General features: G+C 36.5%; 1 protein-coding gene across 2 annotated transcripts in view; it reads right to left on the reverse strand.

Annotated features, from left to right (window-relative positions):
* The window catches only part of mwh (multiple wing hairs), a 194,735-nt gene that overhangs the window by 58,328 nt on the left and 114,482 nt on the right, over positions 1-21,925 (reverse strand). For both annotated transcript variants that reach the window (XM_089087066.1, XM_089087067.1), the window contains 2 exons: positions 13,166-13,398; positions 2,548-2,642 (listed from right to left, as the gene is read on the reverse strand). In XM_089087066.1, the coding sequence (XP_088943192.1) occupies positions 2,548-2,642; positions 13,166-13,398 (328 nt within the window). The remainder of the gene's footprint in view (positions 1-2,547; positions 2,643-13,165; positions 13,399-21,925) is intronic.

The following is a 21,925-nucleotide window of genomic DNA, read 5'->3' on the forward strand; positions in this document are numbered from 1 at the left end:
CAAAAGTTTAAAAACACATTTGCGAAAAAAATGTCTAGTGAGAGAATTTTCCCTTTCAAACTGATTCAGATATGGTAAGTATCGTCTTGATTAATCGAAATAGTAAAAGTTTATTACGAAACGATATTTATAGGAATTTCAAAAAGGAGCCTGAAACCCCTCGAAAATGCTTTTAACCTGAATGTTCTCAATTATTTCCTCTTCTTCATCTCTGATTCAACGCAATAGTAGATTTAATTAGGGTAAAAATTTGAACTGGTTCGATAGTGCAAAGTCAAGAAAGCTTTAATCTTTTTCGGACTTCACTTTCTAGCCGCTTAAGTTGTAGCTTACAGTTGTTAAATCTTTATTTTTTTCCTCGCGTATCATTTTGTCATTTTTTGTTTTTTTTTACAGTTTTTATGTCAAATGATTTAGCTCTCCTAAAATGTTAAAGTCCAAGAAGTAAAAATAACGAAAGTATACTTTCTTATGAGAAGCTTCAATTTTTTCACAATAATGCAGCAGAAAAATTGATAGCAATGACATAAATTTTTGTGAATTATATTAACTAAATATTTGCAAATTATTTAAAGCCCTTCAGTTTTCTAAAATCTCTATATTACATATAGGGCAGTATTCCATAGATAAAGGCATTTTCGTTTTCAGTTTCTCGAAGATAACAACGACAATATACACCTTGGACTCTCTTTTTAACAAAATTATAGATTTTTTTTGTATTTCCCTAAATTGTAGAATTCTGAAAAGACTCGTGCTTTACAGATAAATGATCTTGCTTGAAGTTATGAGAGAATTAAAATTTTAAACTAAAATTTACTGATTTCTAGGCCGATGAAAGACTATTGAGAGCCTTGTAAACTAGTCTTTTCTTATCTGCAGCGCACTTATTTTCTACTTCTAATCGGGTTTTGTTGCGTCGCTTTGTGTTTTCACTAAAACTCTTGTATTTCGGAAGTCTTCAAGTTTAGGGAAATTTTAAGATTCAGTTTATTTGAGCCAATAAGTTTTGCTCGTTTTAAGTTTCATCTTTGTTTTTACTTCCAACAGAAAAACTTTAGTTTTTTAATTAGTGTTTTTTAGGCAACGCAATAGCCCAGACTAAGTAAAGAGCGAAGTGAACTCTGCATTATTTTTTTTTTATTTTGTTTACAACTAACCACTTCGTATGGAAGGAGATGTCCTAAGAACTTTTAAGGGGGCTTGTTCGATTAGAAATTCAAAGTTCTAGTGCTGTTTTAGCAGTCATAAGTCATTGGAGGGCAACTCACCCCTTCCCACTCCTTTTTTAGATGCCTCCGAAGCTATAGTACTGTTTTAACAGTCGAAAGTTATTGGAGGGCAACTCACCCCTTCCCACTCCTCTTTTAGGTGCTCTCCTTTAAAGACATCCGATCAACGGTTTAAGATAGCCATTCTTTCAAAATAGTCGAAAGGTCCAGTAACTCCGGCTTTGGAGATGACTTGACCCCCCCCAAAGTCCTTGGCGACATGACTGCTTACGACTGCGACTGTTACTACTACTACTGCTGTGATTCTGACTACTGCAGCTATTGAACTACTTTTACTACAGCTATTGAACTAAATCAAAAGATTCTAAGGGCATCGAAATGGCACATAGATACAATATCTCAGTGACAGAATAGGATATTAAGCTGAAACTTTCACGGGAAGCTAAGGAGGACGTAAAATTAAATCAAAAGACACTATGTTTATCCATATTGTCAAAAGGGCGTCTCTAGCATATTCCAGGAACAGCTAAGAGCATTACTTTGGAACTTTCAGCGCATTTCTTTGCGAAAGTTTAACTAAATCAAAAGACAATAAGCCGATCCAAGCTTTTCAAAGGCAGTATCTGCAACATCTAAAGAACGGCTAAGTTTATTAAGTTGAAGCTTACAGGGAATGTCGAATGGAATGCTGAACGAAATCAAAAGTAACTGTGCATCCATGGTATCAAAATAGCGTATCTGCAATATCTTAGAAGTATCTGAGGATATTAAGTTAAAATTTCAGGGAATTTTGAGGGAGATGCTGAGCTGAATCAAAAGGCACTATGTGCGCCCAAATGGTCAAAAGGATATATCTACAATATCTCAGGAACAGCTAAGCGTATTAAGCTAAGCCTTTCAGAGCATATTGAGTTTTTTTTTAATAAATCAAAAGACACTATGTGCATTGGAGGTTTTCAAAATATTGTATCTGCGGTATCTCAGAAACACATACGGAAAATGAATTGAAACTTTTAGAGCATGTGGAAAGGGATGGTTAATTAAAATGTAACACAATGGTGGTGAGAACGGCTTCATCCCTATAGAAGGCCAAAGTTTGTGCAGATCCTTAATCCATTTATTTGAATTTTAGGTGCATGTACCAAACTGAGTCAAGGCTCAAGGATAGAATATGCTAGTTATACAACATTGTGAGCTATTGCTGCTTTGTCAGATCATTGAAATAAAAAGTATCCTAAAACTTTTCAAGGATTCAAAGAGTTTAAAAAGTGAAGAATGAAGAGTTTTAAAATCAAAGCAGATCTTGCACATTGCTTACCTGATATTTCCGCTTGACTCAACTGAATCAACCGCAAGATGTCTAATAGAACCGTGACACCATCGCATGGATATGATACAAATTCTTTAGCAAAGCTGAAACAAAAAGTATAAGTAAAAAGGAAATCAAAGAAAACAAGAACCAGTTAAAAATGAAAACAGGGAAAAAAGTTTAATAAAAACTCAATTGTCGAGGAGTTCGGGTTTGAAACTAGTAGGTTAGAGAGAAAATACTAGTAAACACTGTTTTTTTGAAATTATATAGTATTTAAAAATTAAAGTATTGAAAATACACGTCCCTTGTAAAAAAGATACAATAAAAACCTTACTTTGAGACCTGGGCTCCACTTTTATTTCAATAAAAATTTTACTGCGTAATAACCCATTTAAGGTGTTTTGGTCTTTTACCATCAGAGTTAATCATTGAAAAATTACCCCGGCCCCCTATTTCTGGCAAAATTTCCCGGTGGCATCCTTGAGTTTAGATATGTCGAACGTACTTACAACATCAACAGGCGATCTCCAACATTTCTGGGCTACATGAGAAGGTTTGTTACTTTCAGCGGTCAACCTATTATATGCTTAGAGCTGATAGCTGACACAACTCTATGGTTTCAAAAAAAATGCCAAATCTCGTTTTTCTGGACATCAGTAAATTACCAAGGACCTAATTTGGTTTTAAAACTAGTAAATGCCAAGTGTTTTTCACCAATAATCTGGGTTACCAACAGGTAATATCCTTGGTAAAGGTTGGTGTTCCACAGACTATTTTGCTTCAATGAAAGGCTGATCTAGTGACAATCAATATCGTAGTTTTATATTGAATTTTTATCAAATTCATTAACCTGTTTGTCCCAGGAGTAATCTTTCAATATTTTTCAACACCCTGAACCATTAGAATTCTTTTGTTTAGCAAAAACTGATTAAGAAAAAGATTTTCAGTCTATTGTATAGCTATATATATTGTTTGATTTCTCGTCAATCAATCAATCAATCAATCCATCAAATTTATTCAATCAATATACTGTATTATATAAAAATAAATTTAATGAGCGTCTAGGAATAGAGTCATGCCTGTGAAGTGTATCTTTCTTTTACTGTTTTAGTCTTTTCTAGAAAGCAGACGCTAAATTCTTTAAAAGCTTGGGTATAATCTTATTCAGCACCCTTGGCTCAATAATTCATAAAATCATGATCAATAGCTATCCTAAATAATATCTACTTAAAGGGGAAAAAATTTGTTAGACATTCTGTATAATAAATTAAACGAGAGGGATAGTTTTCTAATGTACTAATTTTTAGTCTTACCTTACTACTTTTCTCCTTGGAAGCATTTATGTAGCCGGGATGGTTGAGGGTAGGGGTTAAAGGGAACTTGTATAAAAAAAGAAATTCTACTCTTTGTCCTAAAAAGTAAATTCCTTGAAACAATTGCAAAAACTAGTATAAGTGTTAAGTTGTGTCCTGGTCACGCCTTCGATTCGTAACTTCTCTCGGAACGAATATAAATTTTAAAAAATCCATACAGTTGTTGTACGAATTTTATTTCTGGCAGATCACGTTTTGGATTTCACGGTCCAGTGGACATTGTCAGTCATGAGTCAATCTAAATCTGTGGTTGCCCCACTGCGATTCTACTGCGCTTTCCCAATAAGTAAACTCAGAGTGTTTGAAAATATCTCAGTCCGCCGTTTTACTTACAAGTCCATTGGACATTGTCTGTCATGAGTCAGCAAAAAAATCTCGGTCACCCCCACTCCATTAGACTTTCCCAGTAGGCAAAGCTCATGTAATATGGAGAGTCTCAGTCGCCCCCTTGCCTGCAAGTCCTGTGGACATGCTCATAAATCTTTGAATCATTTTTTGGTCTCCCATTGCCTTCGAATGGCTCGCAGAACTGATAGATTATCTGAATTACTCTTACTGTATGACTATCTGCCTTAGTTCTGTCCTAGGATGGATGATAGACTTTCATCAAGAAGTGGAAATAATCACTTCATACAACTCTGAAAAAGTTATGCCAGCTTTGCCTGTCACAGAGACTATTTGTCTTGACTTTACTCTAATTAGCCCTGGCTCTCACGTCTTTCCTCACTTTCAAGAAGTTGATAATTCACGGTCAGATTTCCTTCTGGTCAAAGCATTCCCCTTCGCTTAAAGCATTCCCCTTCTTGATTGTTGGTTATTGTAATGGTTATTAGCCCTTCAATTTCACTTTTTAATGGTGATTGAATTTAAAAAAAACAAGTTTTTTTTAACTGAAAGTAAGGAACGACGATAAAACTTAAACGAACAGAAATTATTCCGTATATGGAAAGGGTTGTCCCCTCTTCAACGGCTCGCTCTTTACGGTAAAGTTTTTTATTGTTTAAAAAAATAGAGTTGTGAGAAAGTCAAACTTTAGCGTAAAGAGCGAGATGTTGATGACGGGACATCCCCATCCACATACTGAGTAATGTCTATTCGTTTTAAGTTTTAACGTTGTTCCTTACTTTCAGTTAAAAAAAAAATGTTTTTTTTTATTTAATTTTTGAACGTTTTTGAATTAATCCAGGTTTTGATTTGGCTCACCGCACGTGAATAATTAAAACAAAATTTGCATATTAGTTTTACCTTTATTTGGTTAAATGGCTTTCTCGAACCCTGTTTAATTTTATTTAAGAACGTTTTTATTAGTAATAAATATACGTAACTTACGAATTAACTTACGTAACAAACTTCTATATCCATATATTTTAATACGTATATTAGGGGGTTCGCCCCCTAGTCAATACCTCGCTCTTTACGCTAAAGTTCGAATTTTGTTCCAGGTCTTTAAAAACTGGAACAAACTGGACCCCTTAATCACAAAGGCCGTTAATTAAAATAAATGGCTCTTATGAAAGTACTAAAAAATCTTTGGCCTAGACAGCGAGGTATTGACTTGGGGGTGAACCCAATCATATACGTAATATTTTCTGTTCGTTTTAAGTTTAGATGTTGCTCCTTACTTTCAGTTAAAACAATACTTTTTTTTAATTTCTGATCTTTTATTTAAATAATGCTGGGAAATCTGGCATCCCCTTCATAGCAATGTCCCTTTACCCATGAAAACTTCCTTCACGGAAAGATCCTCTCACATAGCCTGCGACCCCCCCCCCCACTACCAGAAAAATCCCCCCTGAAAACGTCTGTATACTTCCCAATAACCAATACTATGTTTACATTGAGTAAAGTTCATAACTTTCAGCCCTCTCCCCGGGGACTTCGGGGGATTAAGTCATCCTAAAAGACATAATTATCATATTTTCGATCATGCTGAACAAAATGGCTATCTCAAAATTTTGATCGGGTGACTTTGGGAAAAAAAGAGCGTGGGAGGGGGCCTAGTTGCCCTCCATTTTTTGGTCACTTAAAAAGGACACTAGAACTTTTAATTTCCATTCCAATGAGCCCTCCCACAATATTTTAGGACCACTGGGTCAGTACGATCACCCCTGGAAAAAAAATAAAAAAAATAAAAAAAGGAAAAAAAATAAATCACACAGTTCATGGTCACGAACAGTAAGTAAGGAGCGACCCGGCTCAATAGTAACCGAAACTCTAAAAACCAGAATTTTGATACCCCATAGATACATCAATAGAATCAGATTTTTATGCAGATTTCAAATATATGTCATTAAGTTTAGTTTTACCCATCAAAAGTTAAATACCTGAGAAAATTTGCCTTATTTTCGAAAAAAGGGGGAAACACCCTCAATGAAAATCACACCATCGGATTCAGCGTATCAGAAAACCCTTCTGCGGAAGTTTCAGGCTCCTATCTGCAAAAATGTGGAATTTTGTATTTTTTGTCAGAAGAAAGATCATGGATACATGTTTATTTGTTTGTTTTTTTTTTGTTGTTTTTTCCAGGGTTGATCGTATCGATCCAGTAGTCCTAGAATATCGTAAGAGGGCTCATTTGAACGGAAATTAAAAGTTCTAGTGCTCTTTTTAAGTTACCAAAAAAATTGGAGGGCAACTTGGCCCCCTCCCACGCTCATTTTTTTCCCAAAGTCACCCAATCAAATTTTTGAGATTGCCATTTTGTTCAACATAGACGAAAATCTAATAAATATGTCTTTGAGGATGACTTAATCCCCCACAGTTCTCGGGGGAAGGGCTGGAAGTTATGAACTTTGCCCATTGTTTACATATAGTATTGGTTAATGGGAAGTATAAAGACGTTTCAGGAGGGATTTTTTTCTGATGGGGGGGGTGTCGGAGGAGAGGGTTATGGGGGAAAATCTTTCCATGGAGGATGTTTTCTTGGGGGAAGGGACATTTCTATGAAGGGACGCTAGATTTCCCAGCATTATTTAAAGAACAATCAGTAATTAAATAAAAAAAAAAGTTCTTTAAACTGAAAGTAAGGAGCAACATCAAAACTTAAAACATACAGAAATTATTGCGTATATGAGGGGGTTCGCCCCGTAGTCAATGCCTCGCTCTTTCGCTAAAGTTTTTTTTAGTAGTTTTAACCGATCAGAATGATCGAGTTGCCTGGCCTTTGTGATTCAGGGGTCTGTGATTTGTACAAAATTCGAGCCTTGCCATAAAGAGCAAAGCATTACATAGCAGAACAAATCCAGATCACATATAGTAAAGCATGCTAGTGTGTAAGGTTTCTATTTAAAGTTAATTTGCAGGTTGCTCCGGAAGAAAATTTCGAGAAACCCATTTAGCCAAAAAAGTAAAATTAATATGCAAATTTTGCTTTAATTATTCATGTACGGTGAGCCAAAATCAAAGCTGCCTTAATTCAAAAAAGTTCAGAAATTAAATAAAAAAAACAAGTTTTTTTTAAATTGAAAGTAAGGAGAGACAATAAAACTTAAAACGAACAGAAATTATTCCCTATATGAAAGGGGCTGTCCCCTCCTCAATACCTCGCTCTTCACGCTAAAGTTTGTATCTGTCACTCAACTTTATTTTTTAAAACAATAAAAAACTTTAGCGTAAAGAGCGCGGTATTGAGGAGGGAACAGCCCCTTTCATATACCGAATAATTTCTGTTATTTTTAAGTTTTATTGTCGCTCGTTACTTTCAGTTAAAAAAACTTGTTTTTTTTTTATTTAATAAAAAATAAACACGCATCCGTGTTTCTATCTTCTGGCAAAAACGCAAAATTCCACATTTTTATAGATAGGAGCTTGAAACCTCTAAAGTAGGGTTCTCTGATACGCTGAATATGATGGTGTGATTTTCATTAAGGTTCTATAGATTTTAGGGGTCTTTTCCCCTTTTTTCGAAAATCAGCTAAATCCTCTCAGGTGCGTAACTTTTGATGGGTAGGACTAAACTTGATGAAACTTATATATTTGAAATCAGCAGTAAAATATGATTCTTTTGATGTACCTATTGGTATCAAAATACTGTTTTTAGAGTTTCGGTTACTATTGAGCCGGGTCGCTCCTTACAGTTCGTTACCACGAACTGTTTGACTACATGCATCCTGCGCCCCTTCCTCAGCAATCACTTAGACCACGAGCATTGTCTCCACCTCTGGTAACGACACAATGACGTTTGAAGGTCCTTCAGCAACACACTGTTGCGCATAGATTTTTTGCAAGGCGGAATTTCTAGGGGATTTAGAAAAACTGTGAAACCAAAATGTTTCATGTATGTGTAAATTATATGAAATTTGGGGAAAATAATTAGATTTCAGGTGGTCCAAAACCCAATATCTCCTGCATATGTGTTTATTCTAAACGCTCTACGTTGCTATTTATAGTTGCTCAAATAGATAATCAGAAATCTTACTCTATCTAATTCTTAGATGTCCATAAATCTCGGCCGACCACAAATCAAAAACAAACAGGAGACATGAAACAATGGGGACCGCGTGTGAAGTGAAGCGACTATTTCCTTGTAAAATCCTAGTCGTTTGATTTTGAGTGCTCACAAGAGAGTATACGTTTTTATAATCATATCTTCCGACAGGAGACACGTAAACTGGAATTGTTTCGTGAAAGGGGGGGGGGGGGAGATTAAATAAAAACGTACTTTATTTCACTCAGAAATTCAGGGAAATTTAGGATTTCGGGGGGGGGGAGCTCAAGCCGCCTTCTCCTGCTAACGCCCCTGTCCAAACAGGTTCTTTGGTTAGTGAACGCGTGACAGTTATATTCTCCAGCAAACGATAGACAGATGCATCCATGAAAAGATATAAAACAGCTGCTTCCTCTACCGAAATCTTGCACAAAAACAGTCAGCATTTATTATTCAAACCTGATTTAAATTTTCTGAACAATTACCAGTTTTATCCTTTTATTCAATCTAAATTAGTACCAGCAATTAATCTTAGATCGTGACACGTCGCCTCAGAAACAGATGCTCTCTTATTCAAAGAAGTATATTTTGCTTGGTTGATTCTGGATTTTGACATACTATAATGAGGCCTAATGATTCAGCATATTTTTTTAAGGGTTAAGCTGAATAGAAAAAGATTTTTTTTTTCAGTGTGATTTTATATAACAATTTTTTTCATGGATGACAAGGGTTAAGACAAAAAGGAATCTTCTTTAAAAATAACAATTTATTTGAATTAAAGATATACAAGAAAATTTATTTACGAACATTTTTACGGAATGTATTTCTAGCTGGTTCATGTTTGAATGGAAATAGTAATATTTACTAATTAGTCTATGAAAATACTAAAGTAACTTTAAGCAATGTTTTAAGGGCTAAGAGGCGGTGGGAATGTAAGCATTTATTATAATACCCTTTTGTAGGTAAATTTGTACACATCTGGAGTTTACAAAAAGAAGGTGCATTTAATTCCTATAATAGATAATTTTTGAAATATTTGCTAGATTTATTGCCTCAAGATAATGATCCGATACTAAAAATCTATTTAAATCGAAATTATTTTGAATAAGGATTCTTCGACATCAAAGATGATTAACCAGTCAATATACCGGGAGATTCCAAATGAATTCTTGGTTAAAAAAAAAAAAGAAAAACAAATACAAGAAATTTGACGAATAAGTTGGCCAAAATAACATAATTGGGCCAATTCAGTCAAAATTACGTATTTTCTTTTAATACCTGTTTGAATCGGTGGCATATTCTGTAAGAAAGTTTGTTCACCCCCTCCCCATAAAAACGGTAAAGTTATACACAAAACTTGCCTTATGAAAAGTAATACATAATCCTTTTGAACATTTGAACCCCCTATCGATCCCACCCACTCTTCCCAAAAGAAATTGGATCCCTCCGAGAAATGAAATCCCGTACAACTGCGCACAGAACATGATCTGAAATAAAAAGGACACAACTTATACCGCAGAGTCAGAAAATGGTTTTTGAAAGAAGGACCCAAGTCCTAAAGATCGCTTATTGCTTTGAAAAGTACGATGTACTTATAATTTCATTCACGTGACGATTTCGACTATGTCTACTTTCTTACTAATATAATATACCCTACCTAGGTCTATTAGCTGGTCCTCGCGACTAGATTACTTAACTAGGATAAAGAGATGAGACGAAGTACCTCATATCAAGAACGTATCCAGTATTTATTTTTTGGGTAGGGGGGGGGGGCTTTAAAAATTTCTTAAAAACGCATCAAAACTAATTTGGCTTATATAGATATATAGTATTATCCAGTTCTCAGCGAGCCAGGTTCACTTAAGCTAGTGGATTCAAATGACTTTAATCCGGACCACAGATCAAAGGAAGATCATGTACTTGAAGAGCCTTCAAGTACGTGGGGGGGGGGTAGATGTACTTGCTATAAAATTATGTCGCCAATCACCATAGTTTTGCTGGTTTATTATTCAGATTCAATAAACGAAAACAATAAAATTAATATGACAGTCAGATGGATCGAAGAAGATACATATACTGACATGGCAACCACTTTACTTAGTTAGCGCAATAGCACTAAGTAAAGGGCGGTAATGTTTCAATGTATTATCCCCCCCCAGGAAACTTCGTATGAAGAGAGCTTTCGTGGAAAATTCGTTGGGGACTCATTTGATTAGAAATCAAAGTTCTAGTGATCTTTTTAAGAGTTAAAATTGATCAGAAGACAACCAGCGACCTCCAACACTGCTTTTAGCTGCTCTCACACCAAAGACATCCAATCGAGATTTTAACATGGTCATTTTGTTGAAAATAGTCTAAAGGTCCAATAATTATACTTCAAAGAATTATATGACCCCCCCCCCCACAACCTTCAGGGTAAGGCCTTGAAGTTATAAAAATTGCCCATTGTTCATATATAGGTTTTGTTATTAGGAGTGGGGGGCATGTTTGATCTTGGGTCTCCACAAAGGGCATTAAGGAGGAACTGTCAAGGAATGTTGAACAAAATCAAAATACCCTATATTAAACGGGGTTGTCAAAACAACCTATCAGCAATATCTCAGGAACGGCTTTGGGTATTAGATTGAAACTTTCAAGGCAAATTGGCAACTGTTTAAACATGAGTTTATAAATGAAAGAAGATGCATTATTTGATGTTGGATGTGAGAGCAGCTTGGAACTCCCAATTATTGTTACCTGGATCACAAGGAGCCAACGCTTTGTTGTGGGATGGGACCCGAAAATGGGACAAACAACTTTCTGCCCCTGTTCATTTCGAAACTTTCAGCCACAGGTCCTTGGGCCAAGGAGAGCCAAATACATCAAAAAATTCTAAGCCCCCCTTTTAACAAAAAAGGGCATGAGAAAAAGGATAAAAAAGATTTCTCTAATCGACCGGAAACTTGTCTGCTTCAGTCTTTGGACTAAGGTGACCTCAATGCAGAAGAAAAAAAAAATTAGTTTTCCCCGACCCCTTCTAATAGAACGTTGGCCATTAGAACTTGGATGGGGGCTCATATAAGTTAGCTATTTTGTTCGAATAGTCGGAAGATCCAATAAATACGCATCCGGGAATGGCATAAACCACAAAGCCCCTGGGGCAATGACTGTAAATAATAAAAATTGCCAATTGTTGACACAAGTTTGATAATGGGATGAGGAAGACTTATTTGATATTCGCTGTGTAATCCGCTCGTAGCTTTCAGGAATAAGTCTTTAGGTAAGAAGGATCAAGTATTTTGTCTGAGAAGGATAAGGGTCCTACATACAAGCCGTAAACTTTTGATCTCTGATCAGTTTGAAACCTAATTGTAAGCCTATGGGATAGGAAGTACTTGATGTACAAAAAAGAAAATCATGGGTATGACCCCTATACTGGGGTTAAAAAAGGGCCCTTAAGTTTTTCCCTGATTGGCTTGAAACCAATATATTAAAGTTCTCGGGCTAAGGGGTACCAAATGCAGAGGAAAAAATAGACATAAATAGTTTTCCCCCAAAACACGGCCGAATAAAGACAATGAAGCGTACCAAAAACAATTTCTGCGATCTCTTCCTACTGAAGGGGTTTTCGTGGAAACTTGGAACGGGGCTCATTCGACTTGGAATTGAAAATTCTAGAACCCTTTTTTAGGGGCTGGAAGGGATTCGAGGAAACTAGCCTCCCTCCGTGGCTTTTTCTTCTTCCTCTTGTGACCCCCTGGCATTTGATCAAAATATCGTGCCAATAAGTATACCTACAGGGTCGTCCCTCACCCCCACAGCCTAGGAAAATGGCCCTAAATTGTTTAAATCAACCACTGTTAGGATTTAAGTTATAGTACAAATCGGTTAATTTTTGGTCATGGTTTTTCGATCAGCTGGGGGCTCATATGGGTCGTTCACTAGGCCAAGAATCAAAGATTTTCCCCAAGGTATACTGTGAAGATAAAACACTTACCTGTGTAAATCTAAAGACAATATGTGTGCCCCAGTTTTCAAACTATGAGCGTTGGGGAATGGAAAGAGAGGACTTCGAATATTCGTTTTGGGGGAGAGGAAGAAGGGGGTAAACAGTTTTTGCCTCTGATCCACTAAGTTCTTAGCAGTAAATATTTTTATGTGACTAATAGTCTGTACACATAAATAATAAGGTTCATCAAAAGACAACATGTGTTTCCATGCTATCGAAACTATGCGTCAGCAAAATATCGACTTAAGTTATCAACCGCTTGAATTATCAACTTAAAAAATCCAGGAAGGTTTTGGGATGGGGAGGGGTAAGCAGATTTTGATCTCTGTCTTGGTGGTTTGAGAATAACTCAGTCAAAATACAGCATGTGCTTTAAGGTTGTCAAAATACGAGCTAGCACATCTGCAAAACCTAGAGAACAGCTCAGGGGATAGAGTTGAAATTTCCAAGTTGCGTAGGAGAAGCAACGGCGGAGGAGCAGGGTGACTTCCAATTTGTTGATGGATTGTGCAGCTAAAATATTTTATGTCCTCGATCCACCTAACATGTTTGCCCTTTGAGCCCCAATAGGAGTCACAATCAATGAAAGTTCAAGCACTTAAACCAAATACCTTTACAAATATTCCTAATATACCAGAAATAAAACTATATAAATTAAAACCGAGCAAAATGTGATTAGTTTTTTTTTTGTTAAAACTAATTTTTTAAAGAAAAGTAAAGAGCCAAATTAAAACCTATTGCGACCAGAAATAAAGTCCTTTAAAACACAAGATCAGAAAACTACTGTCTTTTGAGGCATGGGAAAGGTTCCCATTAATTTTATCAGAGGATTGTTACCTTGAATACGCCGATTTCAGGTCAAGCTTCAACTTATACAAAAGTTCTGACACACTTGCTGGTTGTCTGGATATCATTTCCAAATTTTCATTATTTTTCCATATCTCTTTATTTTCATTATTTTTCTTGTTCTTCTCTATGACAACAGCGTAAAACTGGGCAGGAGGAAGCTTGCAAAGTTTCTGCAGAAACGCTGCGTAATCTTCCACACTGTACACGGGAGGTCTTCTCTCCTAAATGGGGAAATCATTTAATAAATTAATAAATTAAATTAGTCTAGGACTTTTAGCTCAAAAAAGTGTCAAACCCGGACAAAACTGCAATACAAACGGAAATGGTACTAACATTATCAGAAAAAATTCTGTAAAACATATACAAAGTCCTAAGACCTCTGGACGGTTTGAGTACCCAACAAAGCGGGCGAATGAGAGAAATGTGAGGGAAAATGGGAATAATTCCGAACATGCCCAGAAAATAGTTTAAAGTGGGTTTTCTGAAGTTTTCACATACACTGATTATGAAATTGACACCTGAAATTCAGTATAGAATAGGAGCACTACGGAAAACGGGGGAACAGGGGAAAGAGGGGAAAGAATACAGGGTAGGGGTAGAAAGCGGTTTGAAAGATATCTTCTGGAATATTCCTATCTGGTGATTACGAAATTGAGAACTAAAATGATATAAAAAAATCGCTTAACATAAAACGGGGAAATGGGGGGGGGGGGGAGGGAGGGGTGTAACTCCCGTTGTCACGTTTGACCAGCCCCTCTTCTGGAAAGCAACAAAGATTGTTCATGACGAGCCTCCAGCAAGTCCCCTGAAGAAAATTGTAACAATGCTTGGAGGGTTCCATACACGAATGAGCTTCTTAGGGGCCATAGGCTATATAATGGAAGGGTCGGACCTGAAAGAGATGTTAGAACTTGTGTACGGGGAGGATACAGTGAAACATATTTTCAGTTGCAAAGCGGTTGCAACAGCAGTAAGAGCTCAAGAGCTAGTCGACGTATCACTGAATATTTCACTTTTGTGCATGGCATATTCGATTCCGTATCGCGAGAGACCTTCCGACCACGAAGTTCTTGTACGAGTCTCCAGCGTGTATGACGATTTGGTGGATGGAAAGATTTCTGTGGAAGAAGCGGCTAATCACGAAGCCCTTCAGGCGGTTTCGCTACACCTCGAAGCCTTAAAATCGTCTCTGAAATCCAGCAGAACTGCGAAACTATTCATGCAGTATTCTAAAATGGTTTCGATCTTTCGGAAATTTTTGAAAGCAGGAAGGACAGGAGACTGGGATCTCAACTTATCCTCTCTTTCTGATATTCTCCCATACCTTGCAGCTGCGGGGCATAATCTTTATGCCAAGTTAGTTCCTCTTTTTCTTCAGATGATGCAAGAACTTGAAACATCGAATCCACAGCTCTTCGGACAGTTTGCAAGCGACAAGTTTATTGCCCGACGAAGTGATCGTTATTGGGCTGGATTGGCTCCAGACCTCGTCATCGAGACAGTGCTGATGAAGAGTCTAAAAACAGATGGAGGGCTGACAAGAGGAAAAGGGAAGACTGAGCTTCAGAGAAACATATGGACAATGTCTATGCCAGTACTCGCTTCAGTGAATGATCTAATGCAGAAACTGACGGGCCTAGAGTACAGTTCTAGTGAACAGCACGTTACTGCAACCGCAGTACGAATAAAGAGAGATACTAAGGATCTACTGACGTTTCTTGAATTACTTCTAGAGAACTGTCCTTTCTCTAGTTCCACAGAGCTTAGAAGTATAGGTTCCGGGCTTATTGCCCAAAAAGGCGTCAATGCAGAGGATGCTAAAGCTGTAGGTGAGCTGATCTTCCAGTGCATGGATGGCCAATCCGTCAAAAGTTTTTCATTCAGAAAGAAAGACAAAATCGTTACACTGGCATCCGATGGGAAAATAAGGATAGATGGCAAGATTTTGCATATCGACCCTGCACTGATTTTTCAACGTCTTTCAACTGCTGCCCATACACCTGAAAATGACATGGCAGAAACTCTACGTTACTAACTGTGCAGTTATCCGCCCGCTTTGTTTGAGAATTCTGGCATAATGCGTCAGCCATTTTAAGCACTCCTAATGAGCAGTTACTAATGACGGGACGTCATTATTTGATGGGAAGGGTGATGTGCACCAACAGTAGAATACCATATATTTAAAATACAAGATTCTTTCCTTCTAAAGATGATTCGGGCAGAAATTAAACGTCCCCTAATTGAGTTCAAATACCGCTTCAAAGAGTTTAAATTCTTAATCAGCAAAAAGAGGAATTACATTCTAGCTTCAGTCAAACGACGACGCAAGTCCTTAGAATTTCGCTAAGATAATGATTAGCAAGAAAATGCTACGTACGATATGTATAAGGAAGTTTAAATTGCAAAAAAATCGTGTGAACGCCTGAATGATCGGAAAAATCTTAAAGAATTCATTGGCCGAAAGATTTACATCCTTGGCCCTCTTGGGACAATGGCGGGCAATCCTTAGAGCGCAGGACGAAAGAACTGCGTTTGGTAGTGGGGTAGATGTGCTTTTTAGTTTTAATCTTAAGTCAGATCTGAAACAATTAATACATCAGACCTAGAGAGATTCAGGCGAAATTATTGTATTTTGGTCACCGTTATTGTCATTGGAGTGACCAGTTCCTGTGCAACTAAGCATGTAAGTTCAATAAATCTATTGTCTTTTTATGTGTTTATTTCATTTATATGTCTGCGTCTAGTCCAATAATAGGTAATTAGTTCGTAAGTCTCCAAGGTAAATGGTCCCAAAGGAATCTGATCTCCAGATAGCTCAAGAAAGAAGAGGCCACATTTATATGTCTACATATTCAATTTTCTCTCATTAATTGAAAGTGGCGCTAGCCTACTTGACACAATCTCCAGCGCTATAAGCGACGCTATCGGAGAAATCTCTATCGCCACAAGTAGCAAATCTTCTATCGCTACAAAATCTATATCACAACAAATGGCGCGTGTCGGAAATTGGAGGAAAACTGCGAACTAGTTAGGCTATTTAAACTTTGTAATTTGAATTTAATTGTTGGAGAGATACAGACATATAAGTAAATTGATTAGGCCTATAACCGATAGGCTACGACAGTAAACCCCTTATATATCATAGGAGATAATAGCCTACCCCAAAATAGGTTAAGTAAAATTTTAAGTTGATATAAACGTAAAAAAAAAATGGACGAACTAAACGAGTTATTAATAGTGCAAAAGTTAGTCACAAAAAATATAGATATTTCAAAATCTATACTAGAGTACAAAGGTCAGTCAGATCTTGATGAATTTAATACCCAACTGACCCAATTTGTACAGCTAAAAAAAACAGACGTTAGAACTTTAAAAGACGTGCTCTTACTACGATTAAGAGGCCATACCTTAACTCTTCTAAGACAGGTCGAGCTTTTCATAGGCAAAAACGCCAACTTGGCAATAAATACGGTTGATGACTTGTTAAAAGCATTCAAAGAGAGATTCATAGAAACCAGTTCAATAAATAAATTAAAACACGGACTAGTGAACTTTGATTTTACACAGAATATACGAGAATACCTGGATAATATACGCATTTCTGTAGAAGGAAAATACAGAAGTGGTTCTGGGCAACTGTATGAAAACGTCATACTAAATACCTTGTTGCAAGGGCTGCCCCCAAAACTATACAGAATAGTAATATCCAAAAATATTCAGACGCTGGATCTCGCAGTTCAGGAGGTAGAACGATTAATCGAATTTGATAAAATGGTTGCTACTCGTAGTAATGCAAAAATAAATAGCTTAGGTGACTCAAACGCGAACCTAGTCTTCAAGGGCGATCAGGCATCCCCCAATTTCTTTTCAAGGGCACAAAGAAATAAAACTCCAGAACCCGCTAGGCAGAAAACAGTACGTTTTCAGCCCACTAACCCTACAATAATAAGGTGCTATAACTGCAATAGTGTTGGCCACATAGCAAGAGAGTGCCCCTATGCCCCCAATCCCATACCAAGAATTACTGTCGGTAATAGGCAAAATTACGGCAACGATTTGTTCAGAAGAACAAATTTTAGCACCGGTCGTGCAATAGGCTATAGCAAAGGGGGATTGCGCCAATCAGTACCTTATAACGCGTACCCACCAAATCTGTATAACCCTCTCCCCAACAGGCAAATTAATTATCGGTTTAAAAACCCAAATACTCGCCAAGGCCAATATAATTCGAGAATGCAATACAGAAATCATGAAAATTTGCCAATGAGAAATGAAAATTTTACAAGCCAACGGCACTGGCAATCAGCGCCAGCAAATGGCACTGACACGAGACATCCACGTTACCATAATAATACATGGCGAACACAGTCAGACATAAATCATTTATATATGCCTACGGAACCCAATACGTCTGAATATCTACTACAGGCACCGACAAATGAAATAAATCCTCAGGGAAACTCTTCAGGCCCCCCAGAAACATGAGTTGGACACAGGGGGTGCCAGGATTATTTTATAGGTCCAAGACAATACTAGTGCCTTCTTGTAGTGATATAACTAACAAGTTACCTATATTTAATGATTTTTGTGTAGAAAACGTTTACCTTACGGCCTTAGTTGACAGTGGAGCCACTGTAAATATCATAAACTCTTGCGTATTTAATATGTTGCCTCTGCACATTAGGCGACAAAAGAACGCTCATAATCCAAATTTAAAAATTGTTACAGGTCATAAATTAAATGTAAAAGGGTCAATTTGGTTAAACTTAAAATGGGACAATAGAAACATCATGACAAATTTTATTATATGTGACAATCTCCCACATGAAGCTATTATAGGGGAAAATTTTCTAAGGTCTAATAGAATACTATTAGATGTGGCCAACAAGAAGCTGATATACCCCGCTAAAGTGGGGGAAGAAATTTCTACCTTAAGAAATCGTAACAGAGGTTACGAAGATAACATAACAGTAAACAAAAGTCCTAGTGATATAATGTCGAAGTATTTTGAACCTTATGTCTCGCAAAGACATGGCGTAATTGGAAATCTGTTCAATTTTCCTGAGAGATATTGCAAAAACGAATAAAATTTAAATAATAGAAGTATTGAACATGCAAAAATAAAAATAGGAGATATACAACAGTACAGGTCAAATAAAATCCAAAAAATAGCGGAATTATGGAAGAACATAATAAAACCCAACGTGACGCCGCAAGATGCCGCAATGGCGCAGCATAACATCGAGTTTAGTCCAGTAGGAATCTAATAAACAATGAAAATGAAGAGAAATATTACGGATTTGCGATAGGGAAAACAAAAGTCCCTCCCAAAACGATGCAAAAAATCCAAATATCACAAATGATCGAGCCAATAATTAGCAAATCAGAAATATGGTTTGCGACACCGTCTGAAATACCCGAAAATCTGTTATGCGAGGAACAGATTATACCTTATGACAAAGGGGAAGGTTTTATTTGGGTAACCAATAACCATGAAAATGATACAATTGCAATTAAAAAGGGGACGTGTTTAGTCCAAATCGAGGTTTTAACGGAAAATGATTTAAATAAATGGGAAAATTCTAAAATAAACCTAGTTAACGGCATTAAAACTTCAAATAACGAAGATCCTTTAACTGAATCAAAATTTTAAACACATTTAAAATGGATCATATTACGGAGTTGGAACTAAAGAAAAGAGTATGCGAATTATTATGTAAATTCAAGTATGTATTCTCAGCATCTGAAGATGACATCGGGATGATACCATTTTTTTAACATTCAATTTTAACGACTGGTAATCCCGTAGCAAAACAGCCATATCCTGTGCCATATAAGCACAAAGAGTGGTTAAAAAATAAAATCCACGAATTAGAAAGAAATGAAATTATACGCCCAAGTAAAAGTCCATATAGCGCACCATTGATCTTAGTACCAAAAAAGAATGTAGATCTCAGACTCGTAGTAGATTATAGGGCTCTCAACAAACAAGTCGTTAGCGATAAATTTCCTCTACCAAGAATAGACAAAATTCTTGACTCAATTTCAAGCAAAAACAAAATTTTTACTTCTTTGGACCTTACCCAAGGCTACCACCAAGTGAAAATAGCCGAAAGGGATGTCTATAAAACTGCATTTTCAGAATCCGAATATGGATCTTACGAATACTTAAGGATACCATTTGGGCTTAAAACAAGTTCAAGCGCGTTATTTAGACCCCTATTGCACCTGTTAAGAGGATTAAAGAATATAATTCATTTTGTTGATGATATTATATGCGTGGGGGAAAACACTTAGCAACTTTAGCTAAGGTGTTCGAGAAGTTCAGGCAAGGCAATTTAAAATGCCAGCCTGAGAAAGTAAATTTATTTCAATCTAAAATTTCATTTTTGGGAGAAGTAGCAACCCAGAGAGAGATATTCCCAGACGCTGATAAAATAAAATGTGTTGTTGAGAGCCTCAAGCCCCCCAAAACTATGAAAGAATTAAGAGGAATTTTAGGACTTACTGGCTACTTTAGAAAATTCGTACGCAATTATGCCCAAATTGCGAAACCCCTCACGAAACTAACCAAAGGAAACTCCCACAATGTTACCTGGTCACAGGAAGCTCGAACTTCCCTAGACCGTCTTAAAAAAGCACTCACTTCTGAACCAATTTTATCACTCCCTGATTTCGAAAACGGAAAATTCATCGTTACCACTGATGCTAGCTCAAAGAGCATAGGCGCCATCCTTTCGCAAATAATCCCGGTAAAAAACCATAGCCCTCCAAAGGGAACGCCTAAACAAACAAAAAAGTTATATGCTATTAAAGTAAAACTTTATCAAAGGGCGAAAGCAGTTATTCCGCCACAAACTTAGAATTGTTATTTATTATCTACTACTTGGACAAATTTAGACATTATTTAATTGGTAGAAAATTTATACTACGATCAGACCATAAAAGCTTGCAGTACCTGCGCACATTTAAAAACCCCACGGGCATTCTAGCTAGATGGATTATGAAAATCCGAGACCTAGATTATGAATTTAAACATTTAAAGGGAAAACAAAACGCAGCTTGCGACTTTTTGAGTAGATACCCAGAAAATAGTATATCGAAAACTGAAGAAAATGAAGTTAATGCTATTAATGCTAAAATCAAAAATGGATGTGAGAAAATCAAAGTCAAAGACACAGTAAAAGAAAAAACGATTAGCTATTGTTCCTTGTCTTTGGAAAATATAAAAAGAAAGCAAAAAAAGGACGAAATGTGTGTAGCACTTATTGATTATTTTGTGAATGATGATGCGTTACCGAATAAATTCAAAACTCTTAGAAAAGAGATAGATAATTTTTACTATGATCTTGATGAAGAAATACTGTATAGAATCGTGACTGCTGAGACAAATAGAAACCAAACCTCGATAATACCTGTGTTACCACAAAACTTGGTAGGGCCAGCGTTTGAATATTTTCATTCGGACACAGGTGGACATTTAGGAGTTATGAAAACATTCCATAAGTTAAAACAATACTTTTACGTACAATCGGCACTGAAAAACCTAAAAGACTTTGTAAGTACATGCGAACCATGTAATTTGAGAGAAACCCCCCCAGCTTATCTAAATCCCCCAATGGGAAGGGTTCCAGTTGCAACGTACCCCTTTGATATTAGTTCATTTGACCTATTCGGGGCAAGTTGATGCTTAATTGTTTATAGCAGAAGTAATACTTGGTTTCTTTCGGTTGCAGATCATTTATCAGGATTCACCTTCGCAAAAGCATTAAAAAATCAAGGTGCTTATTCCACAAGTAAGGCATTAACAAAATTATTTTTACAATTTGGCATTCATAATAAAATTTTGAGCGACAACGGGAGCAACTTTGTTGCAAAAGTAACAAAAGATTTAATGAGTTTCCTTAATATAGAGAAAATGGTGACAGCGCCGTACCATCCACAAGCTAATGGCAAAATAGAAAACAGGCATAAAATATTTTCGAACGTTCTAAGTATTTATACGAAAGACAATAGGAGCGACTGGGATAAATTCTTACCTAATTTTACCAACGTAATCAACACTGCTTATTCCGAAACAACCAGAGACAATCCATTTTATTTACTTTTTGGTCGAGATTTTAGAATCACGTATGATGAGATTATTGAATTTCGGCAGTATTATAATAGCTCTGAATATTATAAAGACGAATTCATGAATATGATGAGTAAAACCTATAAAATAGTTTGACAAGAGTTGGAAAATTGTAAATCAAACCAAGAACTAAGATACCAACCAAAAGTTAAGAGGAATATAGATTTCAAAGTAGGAGACTTCGTTTACCTAAAGAACGAGGCGAAAACAGAAGGAAAAAAACTTTCCAACAAATATTCCGGACCGTACAGAATAGTCAAAAAGTACGATAACGAATATACTTTTAAAATGGAGAACCCCGATAGCGGAAGAACTTACAAGGCGCATGTTAGCCGAATAAAAAGAGCCAAATTTCCAGAGAGATGGGTATCACATCCCTCTTCTACTGATTCGTCAGATTTGGAAAATGATTCCCCTAGGTCAAGATTGGCAGAGCTAAAACCCTTTAATTTCAAGCAAGACTATTTTGAGAATGACAGTGATCAGGAAAATTTTGAAGAATTTTTAACAATGGAAAATTTAGTTGTTCCTAAGAAAAAATCCCTAATACCAGGATTTTTTCCTGAATTAAAAACGCCAAAAAGTCCAAAAATTTATTCATCGGCGAGCGCAGG

The sequence above is a fragment of the Artemia sp. Qi Xiang Cuo genome, chromosome 3 (assembly GCF_049724085.1).
Source record: "Artemia sp. Qi Xiang Cuo chromosome 3, ASM4972408v1, whole genome shotgun sequence".
Lineage (NCBI taxonomy): Eukaryota > Metazoa > Arthropoda > Branchiopoda > Anostraca > Artemiidae > Artemia > Artemia sp. Qi Xiang Cuo.